This window comes from Delphinus delphis, chromosome 19 (assembly GCF_949987515.2).
Source record: "Delphinus delphis chromosome 19, mDelDel1.2, whole genome shotgun sequence".
NCBI classification, from domain to species: domain Eukaryota; kingdom Metazoa; phylum Chordata; class Mammalia; order Artiodactyla; family Delphinidae; genus Delphinus; species Delphinus delphis.
Window position 1 is genome coordinate 48,531,326 of NC_082701.1, and position 22,324 is coordinate 48,553,649.

General features: G+C 52.8%; 1 protein-coding gene across 4 annotated transcripts in view; it reads left to right on the forward strand.

Moving 5' to 3' along the window:
* Positions 1-22,324, forward strand: part of SPNS3 (SPNS lysolipid transporter 3, sphingosine-1-phosphate (putative)) — a 69,854-nt gene that overhangs the window by 27,466 nt on the left and 20,064 nt on the right. For all 4 annotated transcript variants that reach the window (XM_059998112.1, XM_059998109.1, XM_059998110.1 and 1 more), the window contains 7 exons: positions 921-986; positions 5,660-5,796; positions 6,341-6,492; positions 7,205-7,271; positions 7,970-8,118; positions 8,909-9,061; positions 14,176-14,365. In XM_059998112.1, the coding sequence (XP_059854095.1) occupies positions 921-986; positions 5,660-5,796; positions 6,341-6,492; positions 7,205-7,271; positions 7,970-8,118; positions 8,909-9,061; positions 14,176-14,365 (914 nt within the window). The remainder of the gene's footprint in view (positions 1-920; positions 987-5,659; positions 5,797-6,340; positions 6,493-7,204; positions 7,272-7,969; positions 8,119-8,908; positions 9,062-14,175; positions 14,366-22,324) is intronic.

Below are 22,324 nucleotides of genomic sequence, written 5' to 3' on the forward strand. Positions count from 1 at the left end.
CATCTGTATAATGGGGACAGTGATACTGAGGGCCCTCAGCCATCTCATAATTCAATCAAAGTGATGACAGGGCCAGAGCCTCACAGCTCAGATGAGCAGGTGCCTGGGACCGTGACTGACTCTGGAGTACCACCAAGGGGCTGAGGGGATTTCGGCCTAGCAATCTCTCGGAGGGGCTTCAGAGCAAGAGCCTGCCACCCTCAGGGGCCGAGTTCAGACCTAAGTGGGACCCTCTGAAGCTCTCATGGGCATTCCATGTTTGTGTGTCCATGCCTCTGGAAGAACATGCTTGTGTGTGCATGTGTGCAGGCCAGGGCACATATGCCTTTGCATGTACATGCTCATGCAGGTGTATGTATGTCTATGAATGTCTGGAGTGTGTATACAAGCAGGGCTGCACAATCCCAGGGACATTCATTTACACTGTAGTCTAAGTGAATGGCTGCCGTCACTATGACTGTGACGTGAATGGCAGCCCTGCACACATGCAAATGCATGCATGCCTGTGCGTGTGTCTTTACGTGTACATCTCAGTGTACGTATGTCCGGGTGTACGAGACTGGGCTTACACGCCTGTGAGTGCAGGCTCCTGTATGTGTATGTCTCGGTGCCTCGGGTGTGCCTGTTTGTATGCAGCGGTGTGGATCTGCATGTCTGTGTGCCTGCATGACTAAGTGTCATGCTTGTGCATGAATGTGTGTGTATATCTGTGCCTTTGGGATGTGCTGGCTCCTGTATCTGTGTGTGTGTGTATGTGTTTGTGTGCATGTGTGGGAGAGAGGGGAAGAGAACAGTGGGCCCGGGTGCCACACCAGTGCTGTGCTGGTCGGCTGCAGGCCTGTCCCAAATGCAGGGGCAGCTGCCCTTAGAGGCCTGGCAGGCAACTTCCCATTTCCTGAGCACTGTCCTTCCGCCCACAGGAGTTCTGCTGGACGTACAGAAGTTTTATCAGATCAGTGACAGCAATGCTGGTTTGCTTCAGACAGGTAAGGAGGGAATCCCCAGCCTGGGGCCCTGGGCTCATGCTGGGTGGGGGTCTTTCAGCAGGTCCTGCTCTGTGTCCATCTCCAGCTGCTGGGAAATGGGTGCCAGGCTGAGCCTCCCTGAGTCCCTTGGCACAGAGGATGGGTGGTATTTGGGTGGGAGGGACAGTCTGGGTCGGAGAAGGAGGCAGCACAGGCTGGGATCTGGTTGGTGCCTGAACAGCCTCTTAGGGTTTGAGGGTAGGAGCTGTGGAAGAAGCAACGGGAGCCAGGGCTGGAAAAGCCTCCCGAGTGGAGTTGCTCACTCATCCTTCACATCTGTTAAGCTCAGCTTTGTAGCCGGGGTTGAGAGTTTCTGACGTGTGCTTTCCTCTCACGGACCTGATCGCTAGGACACAGACAGACAGACAGTGGACTTCCCTGGCAGTCCAGTGGTTAAGACTCTGGGCTTCCACTGCAGGGGGCATGGGTTCGATCCCTGGTTGGGGAACTAAGATCCCACATGCCTCGAGGAGCAGCCAAAAAAAATTAAAAAAGGTAGACAGAGACACGTACCCCGCCCATGGGCTCAGGTGGGGTCTGGGCCCACTGGGGCCTACATTCCAGCAGTGGGGAGCAGCCACACCTCCCATTCCAAGGTTGGGGTTGCAAGGCATTAACTTTTCCCCAATGTCTGGATGGCGACACACACATGCACACGCACATGTATGCACACACTGTCACAACACAGGATACACGTGTGTGTTCTTTACAGTTTTGAGAGAATTCATGTACAGATCGAGCCCGTATATTTCTTTCCTAAAATAGATCTGCCTGAGAACAAGCATCTGGCTCTTTTTTTCCCACCTCCTCTTTAATACTCACCTGTCCACCATTTAAAACATATATTTATTTATTTATTTGGCTGTGCCAGGTCTTAGTTGTGGCATGTGGGATCTAGTTCCCTGACCAGGGATCGAACCCGGGCTCCCTGCATTGGGAGCGTGGAGTCTTAACTGCTGGACCACCAAGGAAGTTCCCGTCCACCATTTTTGGCAGGAAAATACACCTATCCCCATTCTGAGTTTTACTAGGTATAGAAACCTCCAGGGTACTAGACAAAGGGACCCCTCATGGCTGTTTGGCTTCTGTTGATGAGGCCCTGGAACGGGTCAGAGAGAGCATCGGTAGAAACCAATTGGGGATGTTTCCTCCAGGCTACAAACCCGGGGATGGCAAGGCGCCAAGCCTTATCTAGCTGTCCCGCTCGTGTGTGACAGTCTACTATTTATCTGCGATTGAGAATTCAGAAGTGAGATGGTTGTCTTAGGGATGGGTATCAACACATGTATTTCAACTAAAAAAATGAAGCCAACATTTTAATATCTTTTTTTTTTTTTTTTGCGGTACGCGGGGCTCTCACTGTTGTGGCCTCTCCCGTTGCGGAGCACAGGCTCTGGAAGCGCAGGCTCAGCAGCCATGGCCCGCGTCCCCTGCATCGGCAGGCAGACTCTCAACCACTGCGCCACCAGGGAAGCTCTTAATCTCTTTCTTACAGACAACCAGTCTGATCTGTCCTACTGATTGGGCAAATGAGGACTGGCTTTGCCCATAAGCCTTTATGGTAGACATTTCCCGTAAACTGAATGAGCTTAATCTGCAGCCTAAGGATTTGGATGAAAATATAGTTTAAAACATACAATCATGCTGGAAATCACATCCTTCTCAACTATTTAAACTTACGATAAAAATGCCTCAGCTGAAAACATGCAAAAGGGTACACAGTTCTGTAAACCGAGGCACCGAGCAAAAGAGGTAGATCACTGGTTAGACCACCGTATTTTCCAATTGCTCCTGTCTTGGGGCTGAGGCCGGCAGCTGGTGCTTACCTTCCAGTCATATTGTAGCCAAAGGGAGACTGTGTCTCGGTTCAATACCCACAACCTTCTAGATTAAACAGATAATGGAATCTGAGTCAGTATTTCCCTTCCCTGGTTCTTACCATGGTGAACAGGATTATGACCACAAGGCCCCTGATAAGTGAGTTGTGGGGAGGGAGAAGTTTGTGTGTATGAGAGAGAGCGGGGGGAAGCCTGTGAACGTGGGGACGTGCTTGTGAGTGTGTAGTGGGGAATGTGCGTGTGCGTGTGAGTGTGTGTGTTTGAGGTTGGATGAAGGGAAGGGGTTTCTCTGCAGAAGCAGCCCAAAGAGGTGTGTGGAAAGGGCAGTGGGCTTGGAGGCCTGACGACCAGGCTTGTCCCCAGTGACCTCAGGTGAGTCTTTTCACCTTTCTGGGTCACCGTGCAATGGCCCTAAGACCCACCCTGCTGTCTGCAGGGTGGTAGACTGGAGGAAACCGATGACTCAGAGGGCACGGTGTAGCTCTAAGAGTGGGGTGGAAGGTGGGGGGAAGCAGTGGTCAGACACCCCTCGCCCCACCGCTATGGGACAGAGAAGCTGCTGGAGTTAGTTAACTGATTTACAATATTTAAAACGAACACTGATGTGGACCTCACCGTGTGCCAGGTGCTAGTCTAAGGGCTTAATAACATTAACTCATTTAATCTCACAACAATCCCACGAGGCAGGGATTATTATTATGCCCATTGTACGGATGATGAACCTGAGGCACAGAGAGGCTATGGGGCTTGCTGAAGGTCACACAGCTGGTAAGTGACAGAGCTGGGATTCAAATCCAGGTAGCTGCTTACAGAGTCCTTCTCTGAACCCTGTGCTCCTTAATTACTCCCACCTTGTCACAGAAATGATTTTAATCTGGAGAGCGAAGGCATGCCTGCCTTCCACTTAGGGGCAGGCGTCTCCAACCCAGGAGATCTGCAGGTTTAAGGTGTTTATATCCTGTAAAGGATTCCCTACCCCAAATCTCAAAGAAGTATGAGATTTGGGGAAATATTTTATAAGCTTTAGGTAAAGAAGATGTGCATTAACAAGACACAAAATGACTCCCCCCCCGGAAGATTGATAAATTTGACTACATCAAAGCTAAATCCTTCTGTATGATGGTGATTGAAACTATAAGTGCAATTAGCAAGAATAATAGATGACATTTGTTGGGCATTTACATAAAGCCCGTCACTGCCTTTTATATGCTTTATTTTATTTAATCTTCCCCATAACCTTATGGGGGAAGTACTATTACTATCGTACTCTGTAGTTGATAAAGGGAAAACAGGAGAGTTAAGGATTTTGTCCAAAGTCACACAACTAGGAAGTGGTGGGGTCAGGATGTGAGCCCAGGTATTCAGTCGCAGAATTTGCATTTTAAATCCTTAATACAAATATAAAGGACTGGGAGAAATTTATCCACAAAGAGCGCGATAGAAAAATAGGCAGAGGATGTGAACACAGAGCCTGCTACTCAGCCTCACTTGGGAAAAGAACAATGCAGGTTAAAACGTCAGCGAGACGCCATTTGTGTTTCAACCATTAAATGAACAAAAATAAATCGATTGATCCTAGCAAGTGTCAGCAAGCAATAAACATACTTCTATTCAAGTGTAAATTGATACAGCCTTTTTGGAGGCCTATTTTGGCAGTAGTTATTATATATTTAAATGCCGTTCACACCAAAGACCTTTCTCAGCGGAGGATTAGGTCAAACCATATTAAACTGCCGTTTTTGTAGGTCAAAACTGGCTTAATTTCCGCAATTGCCTACGGCTCAACCCAGTAATAGAGCGGGTCGGGGCAAAGTGGGAGGGGCTGGAACCTGAGCTGGGACGAATCTGGACATTCATTGGGCTCAGGAAATGTCAATCATCTGTGCTCCTGAATGAAGACGCAGACGCTGGGCGGGGCCCCCCAAAGCCTAAGGCCCTTGGGTGGTGGGACGGGGTGGAGGAGGGTCGGACCTTGCCCAGGTCACCTGGCGGCTCTCGGAGGCAGCGGAGGAGGGTGGAGGAGATTTTATTTGAGGAACAGAAGCAGTGAAGGTAGTTATCCACGTGGTATAGTCACGCAAAAACGTGGCAGTTTCTTTGTCCTCGCAGAATAGCAAACGCATTCACTAATCCAGTCACCAATTCATAAGCGTTTAGTACTTTAAAAAACTGTATAAATACAACTGCAGCGTCAGGGGAATGTTTTACCTACTTAGGAAGACCAAATCTTTTCCAGCCTCCAGGGGCCGCTGGTTTATAATCACTGTGCTCATTCTAAACCGTGCTCATCAGCTCGGAGCAGGCACCTGGCCCGCACCCCGCCCCCTCTTGCCTTCCACGCCCTGCCTCCAGCAGGGGCTTGAGAGCGAAGTCCCTGTGAGTTCTCCGAGAGACAGGGCCCTGGCAGCTCCACGCCGGGCTCTGTGTTCACTTCTGTCTCACGTTTACACGGCCTGGGAGGGGGATGTTGACTTCTCCACTGCTGGGCTGGTGCTCAGAGAGGTGGAGTTAGTAACCCAAGGCTGCACAGTGAGCAAGCAGCAGAACTGAGATTTGAGTCGGGGCCCTGCCCCCACCCTTTCCTTCCAGTACCCCTGACTCTGGGCAGTGGTGGGGATTGGATTGGGGGATTCACCTTATCTTTTCCTCCTCCCAGCCTCCACCCACTGCCAAGCTTGTGGTGTCTGAGCTGGTTCCCTTTTCTGGGCCTGCTGGACCCATCTGCCCCCCGCCCCCACCCCCCCTCCGCCTTTGTCGAGCCGGGGATGCATGCTGCCCCCTGCGTGTCTCCTTCAGTCTTCATCGGCTGCCTGCTGCTGTCTGCACCCGTGTTCGGCTACCTGGGCGACCGACACAGCCGCAAGGTGACGCTGAGCTTAGGTATCCTGCTCTGGTCAGGAGCAGGCCTCTGCAGCTCCTTCATCCCCCCTCGGGTAGGTACCTTCACCCCTTCCCAGGCCCCCGGGGGACCCTCCCCCACCTTCTTCCTCCCTGATCCAGCCCCAGCAGAGCTGCTTCTGCTCCATTGCAGGCTCCAGGCTGGCTGGGGGATTGTCTTCTAAGGGCTGAGAGAGGGGCCTTCTGAACAGGCTGTTGGACTTTCTTAACAGGGGCCTTCCTCTCTGGCATCTCCCGCTGCTGCCCATGGCTTCACTTCCGCTCGACTGTACTGGGGCTGGGGGTGAGGGTAACTGCTACTGTCTGCGGGAACTGGCCTGGTTAGCACAGATGATGCCCAGGAAGAGGGCTACTCAGGGCAGGGGGTTGGGGGTGGCTGTGGACACCAGCAGGGGGCACCCGTGTGGTTTGGGGAGCCTGGACTGGGAGGATAATGAGGTGTCTGGAGCCCTGATCTCCCTCTCCTCCCCTGGGGCACGTGTCACCAGATGCCCTCGGGTCCCTCTGACAAATCCTCAGGTCCCCTTGCCCCGAGGGTGATTTCTGGAACTCACTGCAGTCTTGTGCCTGTTTGCCCAGTACTCCTGGCTCTTCTTCCTGTCCCGGGGGGTGGTGGGCACTGGCACTGCCAGCTACTCCACCACTGCGCCCACTGTCCTGGGAGACCTCTTCGTGAGGGACCAGCGAACCCGAGTGCTGGCCATCTTCTACATCTTTATCCCTGTTGGAAGGTTGGTATTACCCTGGATCCACTTCCCTGGGTGGTAAACTGAGGCCTAAAGGAGTCAGAACAGGAGCCGGGCTGGGTGGAGGAGACATCAGAGCAGAAAGGCTTGGAATCCCAACTCTACCCCTTCCTCACTGTGTCACTTTACCTCTCTGAACCTCAGTTTCCTCATCTGTAAATGGGGCCAATAACACGAACTGACAGGCTATGGTGGGAGTTAGAGATACATAATGAGGATGCTCCCTACATGCTAGTACACTCCAGGAAGGGGTGAGAAATAGTGGTGCAGCAGTGTGGGCTGCACAGGGAGGGGCCAGCCCTGGGAGGGGAGGCAGACAAATGTCTTAGGGTTGGGCCATGCACTCCATAGTGGGGTAGGACAGAGTGGGTTTTGCAGTCAGGCCCCTGAGCTCTGACTCAGGTTTCCTGAAATCTCCTGATTTGGGCAGGGCTGAGACTTGGGGAGGTGGGGTGGGTGGTCCCCAGATAGAGAGACAATGGATGTTTGGGATGGGCCTGGAGCCAGAGGTCACCTGTGACTTGACCAAGGGCAGTAGACATCTGGGCCTCACGTGGCTCACTTTTCCCAGTGAAAAAGGCAATGAGCTGCAGAGAGCCGGCTCCCTGGGGTCGGGGCACCCCAGCTCAGGCTGGCCTTGGGGCCTCAGGGCTGCCTCCCTTCCCTCACTGCCCATTTCCCCTGCCCCCTGTCGCAGTGGTCTGGGCTACGTGCTGGGGTCGGCTGTGACGGAGCTGACCGGGAACTGGCGTTGGGCCCTCCGAGTGAGTCCAGCTTCCTTTTCTTCCCTCCGCTTTCCCCCTGGGCCGGCAGGGACTTTCCAGCCTCCAGTGGCCTTTGCCCCTTGGCACAGTATCTGGCGCCATGGGGGGTGTTCAGACATCAGCAGCTCAGACATTTGGGGCGTCCTGTGGACCACGGCCTCTGGAAGTCGTGCCCCTGGTTCAGATCCCAGCTGCTCAGTTTGCTAGCTTGCAAGTCACCTCCCTCTTCGGGGCCTCACTTTGCCTGTCTGTAGAGTGGGGGAGTAAAGTCTACCTTATGGAATTTTGAGGATTAATGAGATAAGGGATAGGAAGACACTAGGGCAGGGCTGGTGTGGCAGATGGAGGTGTGGGCCTGGAAAAGGGACAGTTATTGGGGCAGCAAGTACTCAACAGTCAGGGTCAGTGTAGTCAAGCCTCCAGGTCTCAACCATGTCAGGCTCACAGGTCCCAATAGAGTGGTGTCTGTATAGGACAGACAGGTGTTAAGTCAAACCCCAAGGGGACCCTGCTCCCCAGAGAGGCTGTCCTCTCAGGGGTGAGGGGGTGAGAAACAGTGGTTTGTCAAGCTCTGTGTATAACCAGCTCCCAGGAAGTGAGTCCCTCCCCAGCCCGGACCACAGAGTTCAGTCACGGCCAGGATCTCCTGGGTCGCAGTAGTGTGTGGCCCTGAGCTTCCTGGGCCCTCCTGTCCCCAGATCATGCCCTGCCTGGAAGCCGTGGCCTTGATCCTGCTTATCGTCCTGGTTCCAGACCCACCCCGGGGAGCTGCTGAGAAGCAGGGGGTGGTGACCGTTGGGGGCCCAAGGAGCACCTGGTGTGAGGACGTCAGATACCTGGGGAGAAAGTGAGTGTCCCTGCCCCTCCCTGCATGTCACCGAAAACCCCTCTGTCTGCCCCGGCATCTCTGACTTCCTTCCCTCCACCTCCAGAGAACCCTCCCCTCTTCCTTCTCTGAGCTCCCACTCACCAACGGAGATGCCCCTCCCCAACTCGGAGGCCCCCTCCCCCTAGCCATGTGACGGAATACGGGCTGGGAGAGAGGGAGGAAGACACTGTGGGCTCCAGCCTTGGCTCTGCCCTGCCTTATCCCAGAGTGACCTGAGACTTGGAGCCTCACTTCCCTCATTTATTCAGTGGACATAGTTCTCCAGCTTTGCCGGCTTCTCAGGGTTACTGGGAAGATGCCCGAGTGAATCACTCACCTCTCTGAGCCTCACGGGAGAGCATCCCTCCTCTGTTCCAGGCGTGGTCGGGGAGGCAGATAGGAGTCACCCACATGGCCGGGTCTCATGATTTACCAAAATATGGGGCACGGGCAGGACCCCACTCTCTTTGTTACAGACCCACGAGCCGAGTGGAGGGCACTCAGAGGAGGGTGGGGCAGCACAGACAGCTTGCTGGAGAATGTGATGTTGGATTTGGGTCCGTCAGTCTGGGGAGACTTGGTCAGGCAGAGAGGAGGGAGGAAGGAACAGCTGGAGGGAAGGTGCGGAGGTGGGAGGGGCAGGCTGCTTAGGGAGTGTCGGGAAGGACCTGGAGCCACCTGAGTTCCCAGGAGAGGGGGAGTGGGGCAGTAGGAGGCTCCTGCAGCCCCAGCCCTCTCCCGGGTCGAGCCACATCATCTTCTCTTACAGCTGGAGTTTTGTGGGGTCGACCCTTGGAGTTACAGCCATGGCCTTTGTGACTGGAGCTCTGGGCTTCTGGGCCCCCAAGTTTCTGTTCGAGGCCCGTGTGGTGCACGGGCTGCAGCTTCCCTGCTTTCGGGAGCCGTGCAACAGCCAGGACAGGTGAGGAGGGGCGCCTGGGTGCCCGGCTCAGGGGGGCTCTTGATGGGGAAGTTTTCAGGAGGTTCTGAGCCCCCAGGTTCAGCCTCTGTGGGCTCATGGAGCTCTGGGCAGACACCGGGACTAGCTTGGGCAGAGCCCCTGGTTTTAGCTTGGGCAGAGCCCCTGCTGCTCTGAGCGGCCACAGGCGGCTCCCTCGTTCTCTCTGGGCCCCAGTCCCTGTCTTCCTGCTCTTGGGCTGCTATGGGGGTCCAGAAAGCACTTGCGGGTGGGTGAGGCTTCCGTGGGGCCTGTCCTTCGGAGGGACCCGTAGTGTGAGGTCGTCCCATTCTACAGATGGCAAACTGAGGCACTGGGATGCTTCATTACTTCTCTGGCTTAGGGATTTCACACATGCATTTGTATGTTCTCTGCCTCATTTGAGGCGCTGGCAGTCCTGGGAAAGCTGCTCTTCTCACCCTGCTGTTCTCCTGTCCCCCCAGCTGACCCTGTTCTCCAGGGGCTCCATGACCTCCTGATGGAGCGGGCATGTCTAATCCTCTCCTATTTGCTTCCTCCTTCTCCCTGCTGATGCTTTCCAGTCTCCTTGAGGACCCCTTCTCCTCCCTGATCCTGCCCCGATGGGTTTCTCAGAGTTCCTCAGGGCTCCGTGTTCTCCCCTGAGGCCTCAGTGACACTAGTGCTCTGCTGGCAGCATTGACATCCCTTCTCCCCAGCCTCCTCTCTTGCCTCTGCCTCCCTCCCTGATGCCCAGGGAGAGCTTCGTGTCATTTCCGGAATGTCCCCTGCTCCGTCACTTGTCTCTGCCTTTGCCCAAGCTGTGCCCTTTGCCCATAGCTACCTTCCCTTTTCTCATCATTACTTCTTATAAGCTTTAACTTTAGTTCAGGCCCTATTCTGAGCCCTTTACATGAAAAACCCTCTGAGGTTTTATAATAATAAACCCTAGTATTCGTGTATTACAAATGAGGAGGCGGAAGATCAGAGAGGTTAAACAAATTGTCCGAGGTCACACAACTCGAGTAGCAGAGCCAGGATTCAAACCCATCTGACTCCAAAGCTTCTGCTCTGAAGCTCCATGTACTGTTGCCTCTGGAGACTGCTTGGTACTGTTAATTGACTTGAACATCTCCCCACCAGCTGGCATACAGTGGGTGCTCAGGCAGCATCCAGTAAGTGAATGAATGAATGAATGCATCAAACGATACTGTGATTTTTTTTTTTTTTTTTTTTTTTGGCCACACCAAGCAGCATGCAGGATCTTAGTTCTCTGACCAGGGATTGAACCCATGCCTCCTGCAGTGGAAGCGTGAACTCCTAACCACTGGACCGCCAGGGAAGTCCCAGGATATTGTGATGTTTATCCTGGCTCTACAGCTAGATTCTTGGATCTCCCCAGAGGCAAAGACTGAGTCCTAAAAGTCCCACTGCAGCTTGAAAAAGTGGGGAAAAACCAGGTCTCCATCTCACTTCAGGCATTGACTGGCTGTCTGTTCCTGGGCCAGTGATTTCCCCATTGTCTTCTTCAGCCTCTTCCTCTAACTCAGCTTATTCCCAGAACCTGGCTGAGAAACTGTTTTAGGGTCCTGGGGCTGATGGAACGAATGACCACACACTTGGGTAGCTTCAAACAACAGAAACTTTTCCCATAGTTCTGGAGGCCAGAAGTCCATAATGGTTTCACGGGGCCAAAACCAAGTTGAGCAGGGCCACACTCTCGCTGGCGGCTCTCGGGGAGAATCCTTCCTTGCCTCTTCCAGCTTCTGGTGGCTGCTGGCGGTCCTTGGTTGTGGCCGCATCACTCCAAGCTCAACATCCACGGTCACGTTGCCTTGTCCTCTATGTCTCAGATCTCCCTCTGCTTCCCTCTTATAAGGACATTTGTAATTGCATTTAGGGCCCACCAAAAAGTTGGAGGATAATCTCCCTACCTCAAGAACATTAATGTAATCACATCTACAGAGTCTATTTTGCCATATAAGGGAATATATTGTCACAGGTTCCAGAGATAGATGTCTTGGGTTGCGGGGCATTATTCAACCTAACACAGGGTCCTGGTGTTCGGGTTCTGCACAGACCCTAGCTGTTAATACACCCTCCATAGTTAGGATAAGCCCGCAGGTGAGGGTGGGGCGGGAGCAGGAAGTTGCAGGACACAGGATTCTAGCTCAGCCAGAGGGAGAACTTCCAACATACAGAGCGGGGCCCAGCGGAAGGGGCAGCATTAGGGTAATGAGCTTCCCATCCCTGGGGGCATGTAAGTAGGAGTTGGATAGCTGCTTGCCAGGGCCATTGTACAGAGGATCAGCATAGAACTTGCAGGCTTTAAGGACCCTCTTGGCTCAGAGTCTGATTCTGGGAAGGCTTTATGGGGGTGGGGACATTTCGTGGTAGGTGTGTCCTCTGGCCACACCTCTGCTCAGGGGCACTGGGGGTCCCCCATCTACAGCGCCTGTTTGAATAAGCAATCCTAAGTCTTAGAAAGGTCTCGAGACCCTGCCAAGGCTGGCTCAGACCGGGACTCAGAGGTAGATAGCATTCATCCGGGATTTGGGGTCACTTGACTGGGCTGAGCCGGAGCCTGGTACAGCTTGCAAGGCTAGGAAGGTTCGGTGAGCACCTTTAAGCTGCCTAAGGACACACATGCTTTGTTTGGAAGCAGAGGGCCAGGAGACCCTGGCTCTGCCAATGTGGGGCTGTGTGGCCTCGGACAGGTCTCTGCCCTCTCTGGGCTTTACACAATCTCCTATAAACCAAGGGGATGGGGCAGGGAAATAAACCCATTAGTCCTCAGCCTGTGGGACGGACATTTCACAGAAGTTATTTAGGGGAGAGGTAGTTTTTTGTGGCACTCAATTTGTCAGTAACCATAGTCTTGCGTCTGTCATGTTCTTACCTCTTGGTGGTAGCCATGGAGGTAATATCAGGCACCTGGCACTTTTGGAAAGGTTTAGATCTGGGAGGGGATCCTGGCCAGGTGGAGAATGGTGGGTGGGGGCAGTGGTGCTCCGAGGCAGGGAAGCCAGAAAGTGTAGGGTGAGTTTAGAGAATTTCCAGTCATTTGTGCAGAGTGAGGGAAGGAGAAAAGAGGGGAGGTTACACAGGTCAGCAGGGGCCAGTCCTGCAGTGCTGGCTGGGAGCCTGCCCTGAGGACAACAGGGAGCCACTTAGGGGCTGGAAAGGTCCTAGTTACCTTCATTTTTTCAAGAGTTCACGCTAGTCAGTCTCAGCATCCCTTTGGGCTTCTTTAAAAGGAGGCTTGGGGGACTTCCCTGGTGGTCTAGTGGTTAAGAATCTGTCTTCCAATGCAAGGGACGTGGGTTCGATCCCTGGTTGGGAAACTAAGATCCCACATGCCGTGGGCAACTAAGCCCGCATGCCACAACTACTGAGCCACAACTAGAGAGCCCACGTGACGCAGCTAAGACCCGACGCAGCCAAAAATAAAATGAATAAATATTAAAAAAGGAGGCTTGGGCCCATCCTTTGGGCTAGACCAGGAGGATGAAGGTGTATATTCACATCCTGTTGCTTAGTAGCTGGGTAATCTTGGACTCAACCTTTCTTTCTTTCTTTTTTTTTTTTTTTAATATTTTGTTTATTTATTTATTTGGCTGCACTGGGTCTTTGTTGAGACACGTGGGATGTTCGTTGCCACGTGTGGGATCTTTGTTGTGGTGTGCAGGATCTTTAGTTGCAGCATGCGAACTCTTAGTGTGGCATATGGGATCTAGTTCCTTGACCAGGGATCGAACCTGGGACCCCTGCATTGGGAGCATGGAGTCTTAGCCACTGGACCACCAGGGAAGCCCTGGCCTCAACCTTTCTTAACCTCACCTGTTTCAGCTGTCCACCTGGGAATTCTGGGAGAGATCAGTGAGCCATTTGGTTAATATCTCTTGTTCCAGGCTCTATGCTCCCAGCCTAGAGTCAAGAAAGTAAACCGAACCTGGTTTCTGTTCTCCAGGAATTCACAGCCTAGTGAATAACCTTGATGATAGAGACATGGAAGATGCTATGGGAACTGAAGGGGGTGAACAAATCAGCAGAGGGACAAGGGAAAGCATCCTCAAAGAGGGGACCTTTGTGATGGGTCTTGAAGGATGCATAGGAGTTCGGTAGGTAGAGAAACCAGTGAAGGGTGTTCCAGATGGAAGAATAAAAGTATGAAGTGGGGACAGCAACTAGTCTGGGGACTGAGGAGGATGGAATTGGGGTTTGTGGTTGAGGTCACCCAGAGTCAGATCATGAAGGACCATGTATACCACAATGAGCTGGAACCGAATCTGGTGGGTGTTTAAGAGCTGGTGGAGAATTTTAGGCAGGGAGTGGGCAGGGGCGTAGTCAGATCTGTGTTCTAGAAAGCATCCTCTGGGGGACCTGTATGGAGGTTGTCCTAGAAGGACAGGTTTCTACAGGAGGGAGGTGCAAGAGGGACCAAGTGGAGTTGAAATGGGTCTAGGAGTAGGTGGTAAAGGTAGTGAAGTTAAGAGGGGGCTACTTGAGAGGTGTTCAGAAACAGAGAGTCGAAGGATGGACTCAAGGAGGGGAGGGTGTGTGGGACTTCACTGGCAGCCCAGTGGTTAAGACTCCGCGCTTCCACTGCAGGGGGCATGGGTTTGACCCCTGGTTGGGGAACAAAAAAAAAGAGAGAGAGGAAGGGTGTGTACAATGCCGGTGTATCATAGGAGCTCGATAAATACATGCTCACTTACCTGCATTCTATTAGTATTGGGGCCTGGAAGGCGAGAAGGTTGGGGCCAGTGTGGGACTGTAGAGTTAAGATTTCTGAGTGGGGCAGTTTTAGGTGGTGAAACAGTGGAGGAGATTGCTGGCAATGAGGCAGACTGGGCGCTGGGGTGCTGGGGTGCTAGGAAGATCACCCACATGGCCAGTGGCATCCCCAGGTTGAGGCAGGAAAGAGGATGGGAAGGGTAGGGGAGTACGTGGATCCCAGAGCAGGGTCCCAGGGACCCACGAGCATCGGTTAGGAGGGAGGGGAAGGGACCCACAGCCACACTTTCTGTAGGTACCAGATCACGCACTGGGGGGTAGGCGGCCGGACCCCTATCCTGACGCCACCGGCTGACCAATCCCTCTCTGCTCTTTTCCATCAGCCTGATTTTTGGGGTACTGACTGTTGTGACTGGCCTTGTTGGGGTCATCCTGGGAGCAGAGGCTTCGAGGAGATACAAGAAAGTCAACCCAAGGGCTGAGCCCCTCATCTGTGCTGCCAGCTTGTTTGCTGCAGCCCCCTGCCTCTACCTGGCTCTCATCCTGGCCCCGACTACCCTCCTGGCCTCCTATGTAAGTGAAGGCCCCTTTGGAGGTGGGAGTGGGGTGAGGTGGGTAGGGAGCTCCTGTTTCACATAGGCTTACGCTGTGCCGGGTCTTCACGTACATTACGTTTATCCTTCTGGGGAGCTTTGTTATCCCCATTTAACAGATGAGGAAACTGAGGCTTACCAAGAGTAACACAGCTAGGGGCGGAACTGGGGTTTGAGCCTAAGCCTTTCTAAAGTGTGTCCTCTGAGCTCCTGGTTAATACTTTGATGGGAGAACATGAGACCCCTTTATTCCCAGGACATGTGTTGAGTCCAAGAAGAAATAGGGTAATTCTCCCCAGGTTACAGATGACGAAAGTGAGGTTCAGATTGGCCATAGCCAGTGCGGACACTGCTTTAAAGGTGACAGTATTAAGGATACCGTATCTTCCAGATCCATATCCCATCACATCCCTTCATGTGCCTCACACTCCGGTTATACCAGTGACAGGTGCTCACATCTCCCAGCCTTTGCTTGTGTCCATTCCCTCCGCCAGGGGCACCATTCCCCTCTTCTGTGCATCCTAAAGTCGTTCTGCTGTAAGACCCAACTCAAAGGCCACCTCCTCCAAAACCTTCCCAGGCTACTCTATGCTCACATCAGAATTCACTGGGGCTCCGTGCATGTTTAGGTCTCATCAGGCGTCCTGGTGTATCCGTATCCCTACATACACACTTATATGTGTGCTGCTGTATCCCTGGCTCTCCAGAGCCCTGGCCCTGGTTGTCCCACCTGATGGGAAGGAGCCACTGATACTGGGAAGATGGCGCCAGCCTAGCCCCAGCTAGACTGGTTCAAGCTTCCTACCCCTCCACTCCCACTCCCTGGTCCTAAGGCCCTGGGGACCCACCACTGTGGACATGGAGGCCCCTGCATGTGTGGGTGGGGTTCACAGAGCAGGCTGGACTCAGAAAGCAAATCAATAACAGCTTTATTGTTCCCTGACCAGTTTGAGTGGGTCTCTCCCCCATGACCAGACCCCATAGCTTTTCTTTCTTTTTAAATTTTTTACATTTAATTTTATTTATTTATCTCTGGCTGCATTGGGTCTTGGTTGCTGCACGCGGGCTTTCTCTAGTTGCAGCGAGCGGGGGCTACTCTTCGTTGCAGTGGGCGGGTTTCTCATTGCGGTGGCTTCTCTTGTTGCTGAGCTTCAGTAGTTGTGGCACGCGGGCTCAACAGTTGTGGCTCACGGGCCCTAGAGCGCAGGCTCAGTAGTTGTGGTGCACAGGCTTAGTTGCTCCGTGGCATGTGGGATCTTCCTGGAACAGGGATTGAACCCGTGTCCCCTGCATTGGAAGGCGGATTCTTAACCACTGCGCCACCAGGGAAGCCCCCACCATAGCTTTTCCAGTTATACTCATGAAGCCCAGTCTCATTTAAATCAAAACTTTTGTTCTACTTCCAAATAAAGCTTCTATCCAGGTCCAGAAAATTGCACTGGGGAGAGGGGGAGCTCTACTCGGTTGGATTCTCCTTGCTCCATCTCCGTCCTTGGTCCCCAAGACCACGGCTCCCCCGGGATCCTGACCGCTCCAGGGTTGGGCAGGCCAGCAAAGATGACCGGAAATGGGCCAGGTGTTATTGGTGTCTGGCGTTGTTTTGCTGACTGTCAGTGCCCTCCTTGTGGTAGATGCCCAGATGTTGGCTGACTCCTCTCTTGGGAGCACTTTTGTGGGTTCTGGGGGCCTCGGGCCCCAGCATTTGCATTGTCCAATTCCCTGGTGCAGGAGACATCGTCACCTGTGTACTGTCGCAGCTTCCCTCCGCTCCTTTCCAGGGTTGCCCTTCCAGCTCTTCCTCCTGGGCCCTGTCGCCCCAGGCAGGCACCCCATGGGGCTCTCCTCTTGTGACCCTCAAGCCTGTCTCCTCTCCATGGTTTCTGTTTGACCCCTGGATGTGCTCAGGATATAGCTGCCCCTACTGCTGCCCTTGTACATCCTCCTGTTCCCAGGTGACATGTGTTGGGGTGTCCTGAGGATGCTCTTTGTAGATGCATCCCAGGTGGCCCTGGTGAAGGAAAGTGCATTTTTTGGGCATCCAGCCAGGGAGAAAGCCCAGTGTGCTTCCTGACAGGCACTGTGCTTTCTGTGGGTGGGCCACCCGAAGCCCCTCGCTCAGCTTTCTCACTCTTCAAATAAATCCTCCCCAGCCTGGGTCTCCAGCCTTCTTCTGTATAAGCTGGGGGGCCACATGGGATGGTCCCCTTTCTCTCTCTGAGTCGTGAAGTGTGTCTTGTGCCTCTTTTAAGGTGTGGGTGCTTCTCACCAGTGTCGTCAGCCTTGGTTGGGTTTCCGCTGAAGTTCCTGGGGAATAGACAAGTCCTGTTAACATTCCCTTCTGCACGTGCTCTTATTTAGTCCTTACAGTGCCCTCCTCGGAAAGGGTTTTTCTCATCCCCACTTGACAGATGGGAAAACTGAGGCCCAGAGACAGCAACAAAAAGAGTAGGACAGATAAACCTCTAACGCAGCTCCGCAGACTCCAAAGTCTCTGTCCTTCATGCCGCACTGACCCTTGTCGCCCCCATGGGAAAGAAACAGAGGCTGGCGTACACCAGGCACTAATAAATACCTTAATGCTTATTGTCTGAGGGAGTGACTGGGACCGTCATCTCCAGCTGGTGGGGACTGAATGGGCCTGACCTTGCAGGGAGGCTGAGGCCTGGGCAGATGGAGGCCCCATTTAAGGCCTGTCACTGCATTGGCTGGGCCCGCGGACCACCTGCCAGTTCCGCTTCTGCCACTGTCTTGCTTGGCTCTGGGAAGCAGCTCCTTGGCTGTGTTTTGGGGACACAGCTGTCCCCCACCCCATAGCCTGGCACATCTCCAGAGCTGGATGGCTCATCTAGAAATGACATTGCATCTTGGCTGACAAAGCCAGCTGGGGAATCTCTTCTCTAGGCCGGCCCTGGGACGCGAGGGACTGCAGGGCAGGAAGGCTGGCAGGGCTGGGATGTGTCCATCGTCCAGTGCTGGGAAGCTGCTCCTCCTTGTGGCTCGTGTTTGGGCTGGGCAGGATCCCCAGTGACCAGAGCTCCAGCCTTCCAGAAGTGGTGCGGTTCTTTCTGGACCCCCTGACCAGACCCCCCTCCTCCATGGCTCTGTCTGTGCTTCTGAGGTTCTGCGATTCAGGCTCTAGCTCCCCCCATCCCCGCACCCCTGCACCCCTGCCCACTAACACCAGTCCTAAATCTTTTTTTTTTTTTTTTTTTGCGGTACGCGGGCCTCTCACTGTTGTGGCCTCTCCCGTTGCGGAGCACAGGCTCCGGACGCGCAGGCTCAACGGCCATGGCTCACGGGCCCAGCCGCTCCGCGGCATGTGGGATCTTCCCAGACCGGGGCACGAACCCGTGTCCCCTGCATCGGCAGGCGGACTCTCAACCACTGCGCCACCAGGGAAGCCCAGTCATAAATCTTTAACACCTCCAAACTGCCCCTCTTCTCTTGGTCCGCTCTGTCCTGTCATGGCACACGCCTTGCCGTCTTTCTCTAGGACTGTCCCAAGAGCCCCCGTCCTGGTCTCCATGTCTTCCTGCTCCCCCACCACAATCTGTTCTCCCCACACTGCCAGAGGGACACCACAGAAACTTCCCTGCTTGAAAGCCTTGCATAGCTCCTTGGTGCCTCTGGAACTAAGTCTAACTCCTCATCCTGGCATTCAAGGCCCCTCATGAACGGCCCTGACATCCTTAGTAGCCTTATTCGATGTGGTTCTACCATGCAGGTCCCCTCCTGATTCCCAGGATATGCCCCGTGCTCTCCACATCCAGGTTCTCCCTCTGTTTCCTCTACTCCCTTCCCTTCTCCATACGCCCGAATCATTCTGGGCCTTCAAGGGAGGCTAGAGCACCATCTCTCCATGGAGCCTTCCCTGATTGCTAGAGCCAACACTCTCTCCCCATACTCGCCACTCCTCAGCACTGTCTTCCTTGGGTCCTGGTTCCTTATGCTCTGACCACCCGCTCCCAGCTGGGCCCAGGTTGTTTCCTATCTTTCTCAGCACTCCAGCCCGAAGCACAGTGTCAGGCACTTGGAGTGGGGTGGGGGTGATCACCTGTTTGCTGTGTGAATGGTTGAGTGACCAGCTATTTTCATTCATTCATTTATTCAACAGGTATTTATTGAGTGCCTATAAAGGTGGCATGCTAGTTTAAATGCCACAGATATAGCAGTAGATAAAACAGACTAAATTATCTCTGTTTTTAGGGAGCTCCCATTCTAGTTGGGGGAGCTAGACCACAGGCAAGATATATAAGTAAAATTCACAATATTGTGAGTTATGGGATATTTAGGGGGGAACAGTGTTCCAAGCAGAGGGAACAGCAACTGTAAATACCCTGAGGCAGGAGCGTATCTGCTGGGTTTAGGGAACAGCAAGAAGGGCACTGTGGTTAGTGTGGAATGAAAGGAGAAAGGGAAGTGAGGACAGAGAGGTGGTGGGACAAGATGATGTAGGGCCATGTGGGCATTGGGTGGGGCTGGCTGAGAGCTGAGTTGAGGTTTTGTGCTGAGGCGTGGGTGGTCTAGCTTATGTTTTTTGCATCCATTGAGATGGTCATGTAGTTTGTCCTTTATTTTATTAGTATGGTATATTACATTGATTGATATTTGTATGTTTAACCAACCTTGCATTCCTGGGATAAACCCTCCCTTGGTCATGGTGTAAAATTATATTTATATGTTGCTGAATTTGGCTTTTTAGTATTTTGTTGAGGATCTTTGCATCTATATTCATAAGAAATATTGGTCTATAGTTTTCTTGTGATGTCTTTGTTTGGTCTCATAGAATGACTTGACGAGTGTTTTCTTCCTCTTGTATTTTTTGGAAGAGTTTGTGAAGGATTTGTGCTAATTCATCTTTAGCCATTTGCTAGAATTCCCCATTGAAACCATCTGGTTCTGAGCTTTTTTTTGTGGGAAGTTTTCTGATTACTGACTCGATATTTACTTATTATTGGTCAATTAAGGCTTTTTATTTCTTTTTAAGCCAGTCTTGGTGGTTTGCATCTTTCTAGGAATTTCATTCACAGTATTCCCTTATAGTCTTTTTAATTTCTGTAAGGTCGGTAATAATGTTCATTCTTGATTTTAGTAATTTGAGTCTTCTCTCTTTTTTTTTTCTTGGTCAGTGTAACTAAAAGTTGGTCAGTTTTGCAGCCAACTTTGGTTTTATTGATTTTCTCTATTGTTTTTCTATTACTGACTTATGTTTAATGGAATCACTCTGACTTCTCTGTTGAAAATAGACTTCCCATGAGGGTATGGGGTACAGGAGCAGAAGCAGCAGAGGTGGTAAGAAATGGTTGGATTATAGATATGTTTTGAAGGTAGATCTATCAGAAGTTCCTGATGCATTCAATGTGGGGTGTGAGAGAGAGAAGAGTCAAAGGTGAGTTCTAGGATATTAGCCTCTGTAGCTGGAAGGAGGGAGAGGCCATTGACTGAGATCGGAAAGTAGGCAGGAACAGCGGCATTTGGGGGAAGATGAGCAGCTTGGTTTTGTACATTCTGAGTTTGTGGTGGGAGGTTGACGTCCAAGTACAGGTGTTAGTAGAGTTGGATGCAGGAGTCTGGAGTCCATGGGACATGACATCATCCCTAAAAACTTCAGTGGGTGGGAACTGGCTGCAGTCTACCATGAAGGATTGTCATTAGGTGTGGGAGACCTATGGGGGTCAATATCAGAAAGGGTGTCCAAAGGGGGCTGAGGAATTCGCTTCTGTTCATATTAGTTTCAAAATAGGAAGAATCACTTGAGTCTCTTCAATCCACCCATCCATCCATCCATCCCTCCTTCCATCCATCCATCCATCCCTCCTTCCATCCCTCCTTCCATCCATCCATCCATCCATCCCTCCTTCCACCCGTCCATCCATCCATCCATCCATCCATCCATCCATCCATCCCTCCTTCCATCCCTCCTTCCATCCATCCATCCATCCATCCCTCCTTCCACCCGTCCATCCATCCATCCATCCCTCCTTCCATCCCTCCTTCCATCCATCCATCCATCCATCCATCCCTCCTTCCATCCATCCATCCACCCATCTATCCCTCCCTCCTTCCATCCATCCATCCATCCCTCCTTCCATCCATCCCTCCTTCCATCCATCCCTCCTTCCATCCCTCCTTCCATCCATCCCTCCCTCCATCCATCCCTCCTTCCATCCATCCACCCATCCACCCATCCATCCCTCCTTCCATCCATCCATCCATCCATCCATCTATCTATCCATCCATCCACCCATCCATCCATCCACCCACCCATCCACCCATCCACCCATCCACCCATCCATCCATCCATCCACCCATCCACCCATCCACCCATCCATCCATCCAGCCAGCCACCCATCCATCCATCCATCCATCCATCCACCCATCCACCCACCCATCCACCCATCCACCCATCCACCCATCCACCCATCCATCCATCCATCCATCCACCCATCCATCCATCCATCCATCCATCCATCCATCCATCCATCCATCTATCCATCCATCCACCCATCCATCCATCCATCCACCCATCCATCCATCCATCCATCCATCCACCCATCCATCCATCCATCCATCCATCCATCCATCCATCCCTCCTTCCATCCATCCATCCATCCATCCCTCCCTCCTTCCATCCCTCCTTCCATCCATCCATCCATCCATCCCTCCTTCCATCCATCCCTCCTTCCATCCCTCCTTCCATCCCTCCTTCCATCCATCCCTCCATCCATCCATCCATCCCTCCTTCCATCCATCCATCCATCCCTCCTTCCATCCCTCCTTCCATCCATCCATCCATCCATCCATCCCTCCTTCCATCCATCCATCCATCCATCCATCCCTCCCTCCTTCCATCCCTCCTTCCATCCATCCATCCATCCATCCCTCCTTCCATCCATCCCTCCTTCCATCCCTCCTTCCATCCCTCCTTCCATCCATCCATCCATCCCTCCTTCCATCCATCCCTCCTTCCATCCCTCCTTCCATCCCTCCTTCCATCCCTCCTTCCATCCATCCATCCATCCATCCATCCCTCCCTCCTTCCATCCCTCCTTCCATCCATCCATCCATCCATCCCTCCTTCCATCCATCCCTCCTTCCATCCCTCCTTCCATCCCTCCTTCCATCCATCCCTCCCTCCATCCATCCCTCCTTCCATCCCTCCTTCCATCCATCCATCCATCCATCCATCTATCTATCCATCCATCCACCCATCCATCCATCCACCCATCCACCCATCCACCCATCCACCCATCCATCCATCCATCCATCCATCCACCCATCCACCCATCCACCCATCCACCCATCCATCCATCCATCCACCCATCCATCCATCCATCCGTCCATCCGTCCATCCATCCGTTCACCTTCTCAGATTGTAGGAACCAAAGTTCTTCCTGTACTTTCTCTGCCAGTTCTGGGGAGATTGATAGGGCTTCCTGGGAAGGCCCACAGGAATGTGGGTATGTGTACTGCTAGTGTGTGCACGCATCTAAGTGTGACTATATGCAGGTCTGTGAATATGAGCGCAGATATGTGTGCTTTTGTGTGAATACACCTCTGTGTCTGTACAGCCATGCTCTGTGTATGTTGCATATACATGTCATTCATTCTATATATGCGTAGCATGTATGTGTCCATGTATGCTGTTTTGCATACGTGTCTGTGCATGAGTGTGCACATGCACATGTATCAGGGCAAGCAGATAATTGTGTGGGATGTGTGTGCACATGTGTGTCTGCAGCTGCCTATAGCTTTCATCCAACTGCTTCTGGGCCCTAGCTGCACCGCGTGGGGAGGAAGGGTTTTTGGAGGCATCGTGGGCATGCCTGTCCTCAAATTTCCTGAAGTAGGGCCAAGTCGTGTGGTCTGTTTCATGGCAATAAGGTTTCCTGAGCATATAAAATCTGGTCTGGGGCCTTCCGTGGGGGAGCCCGTTCCC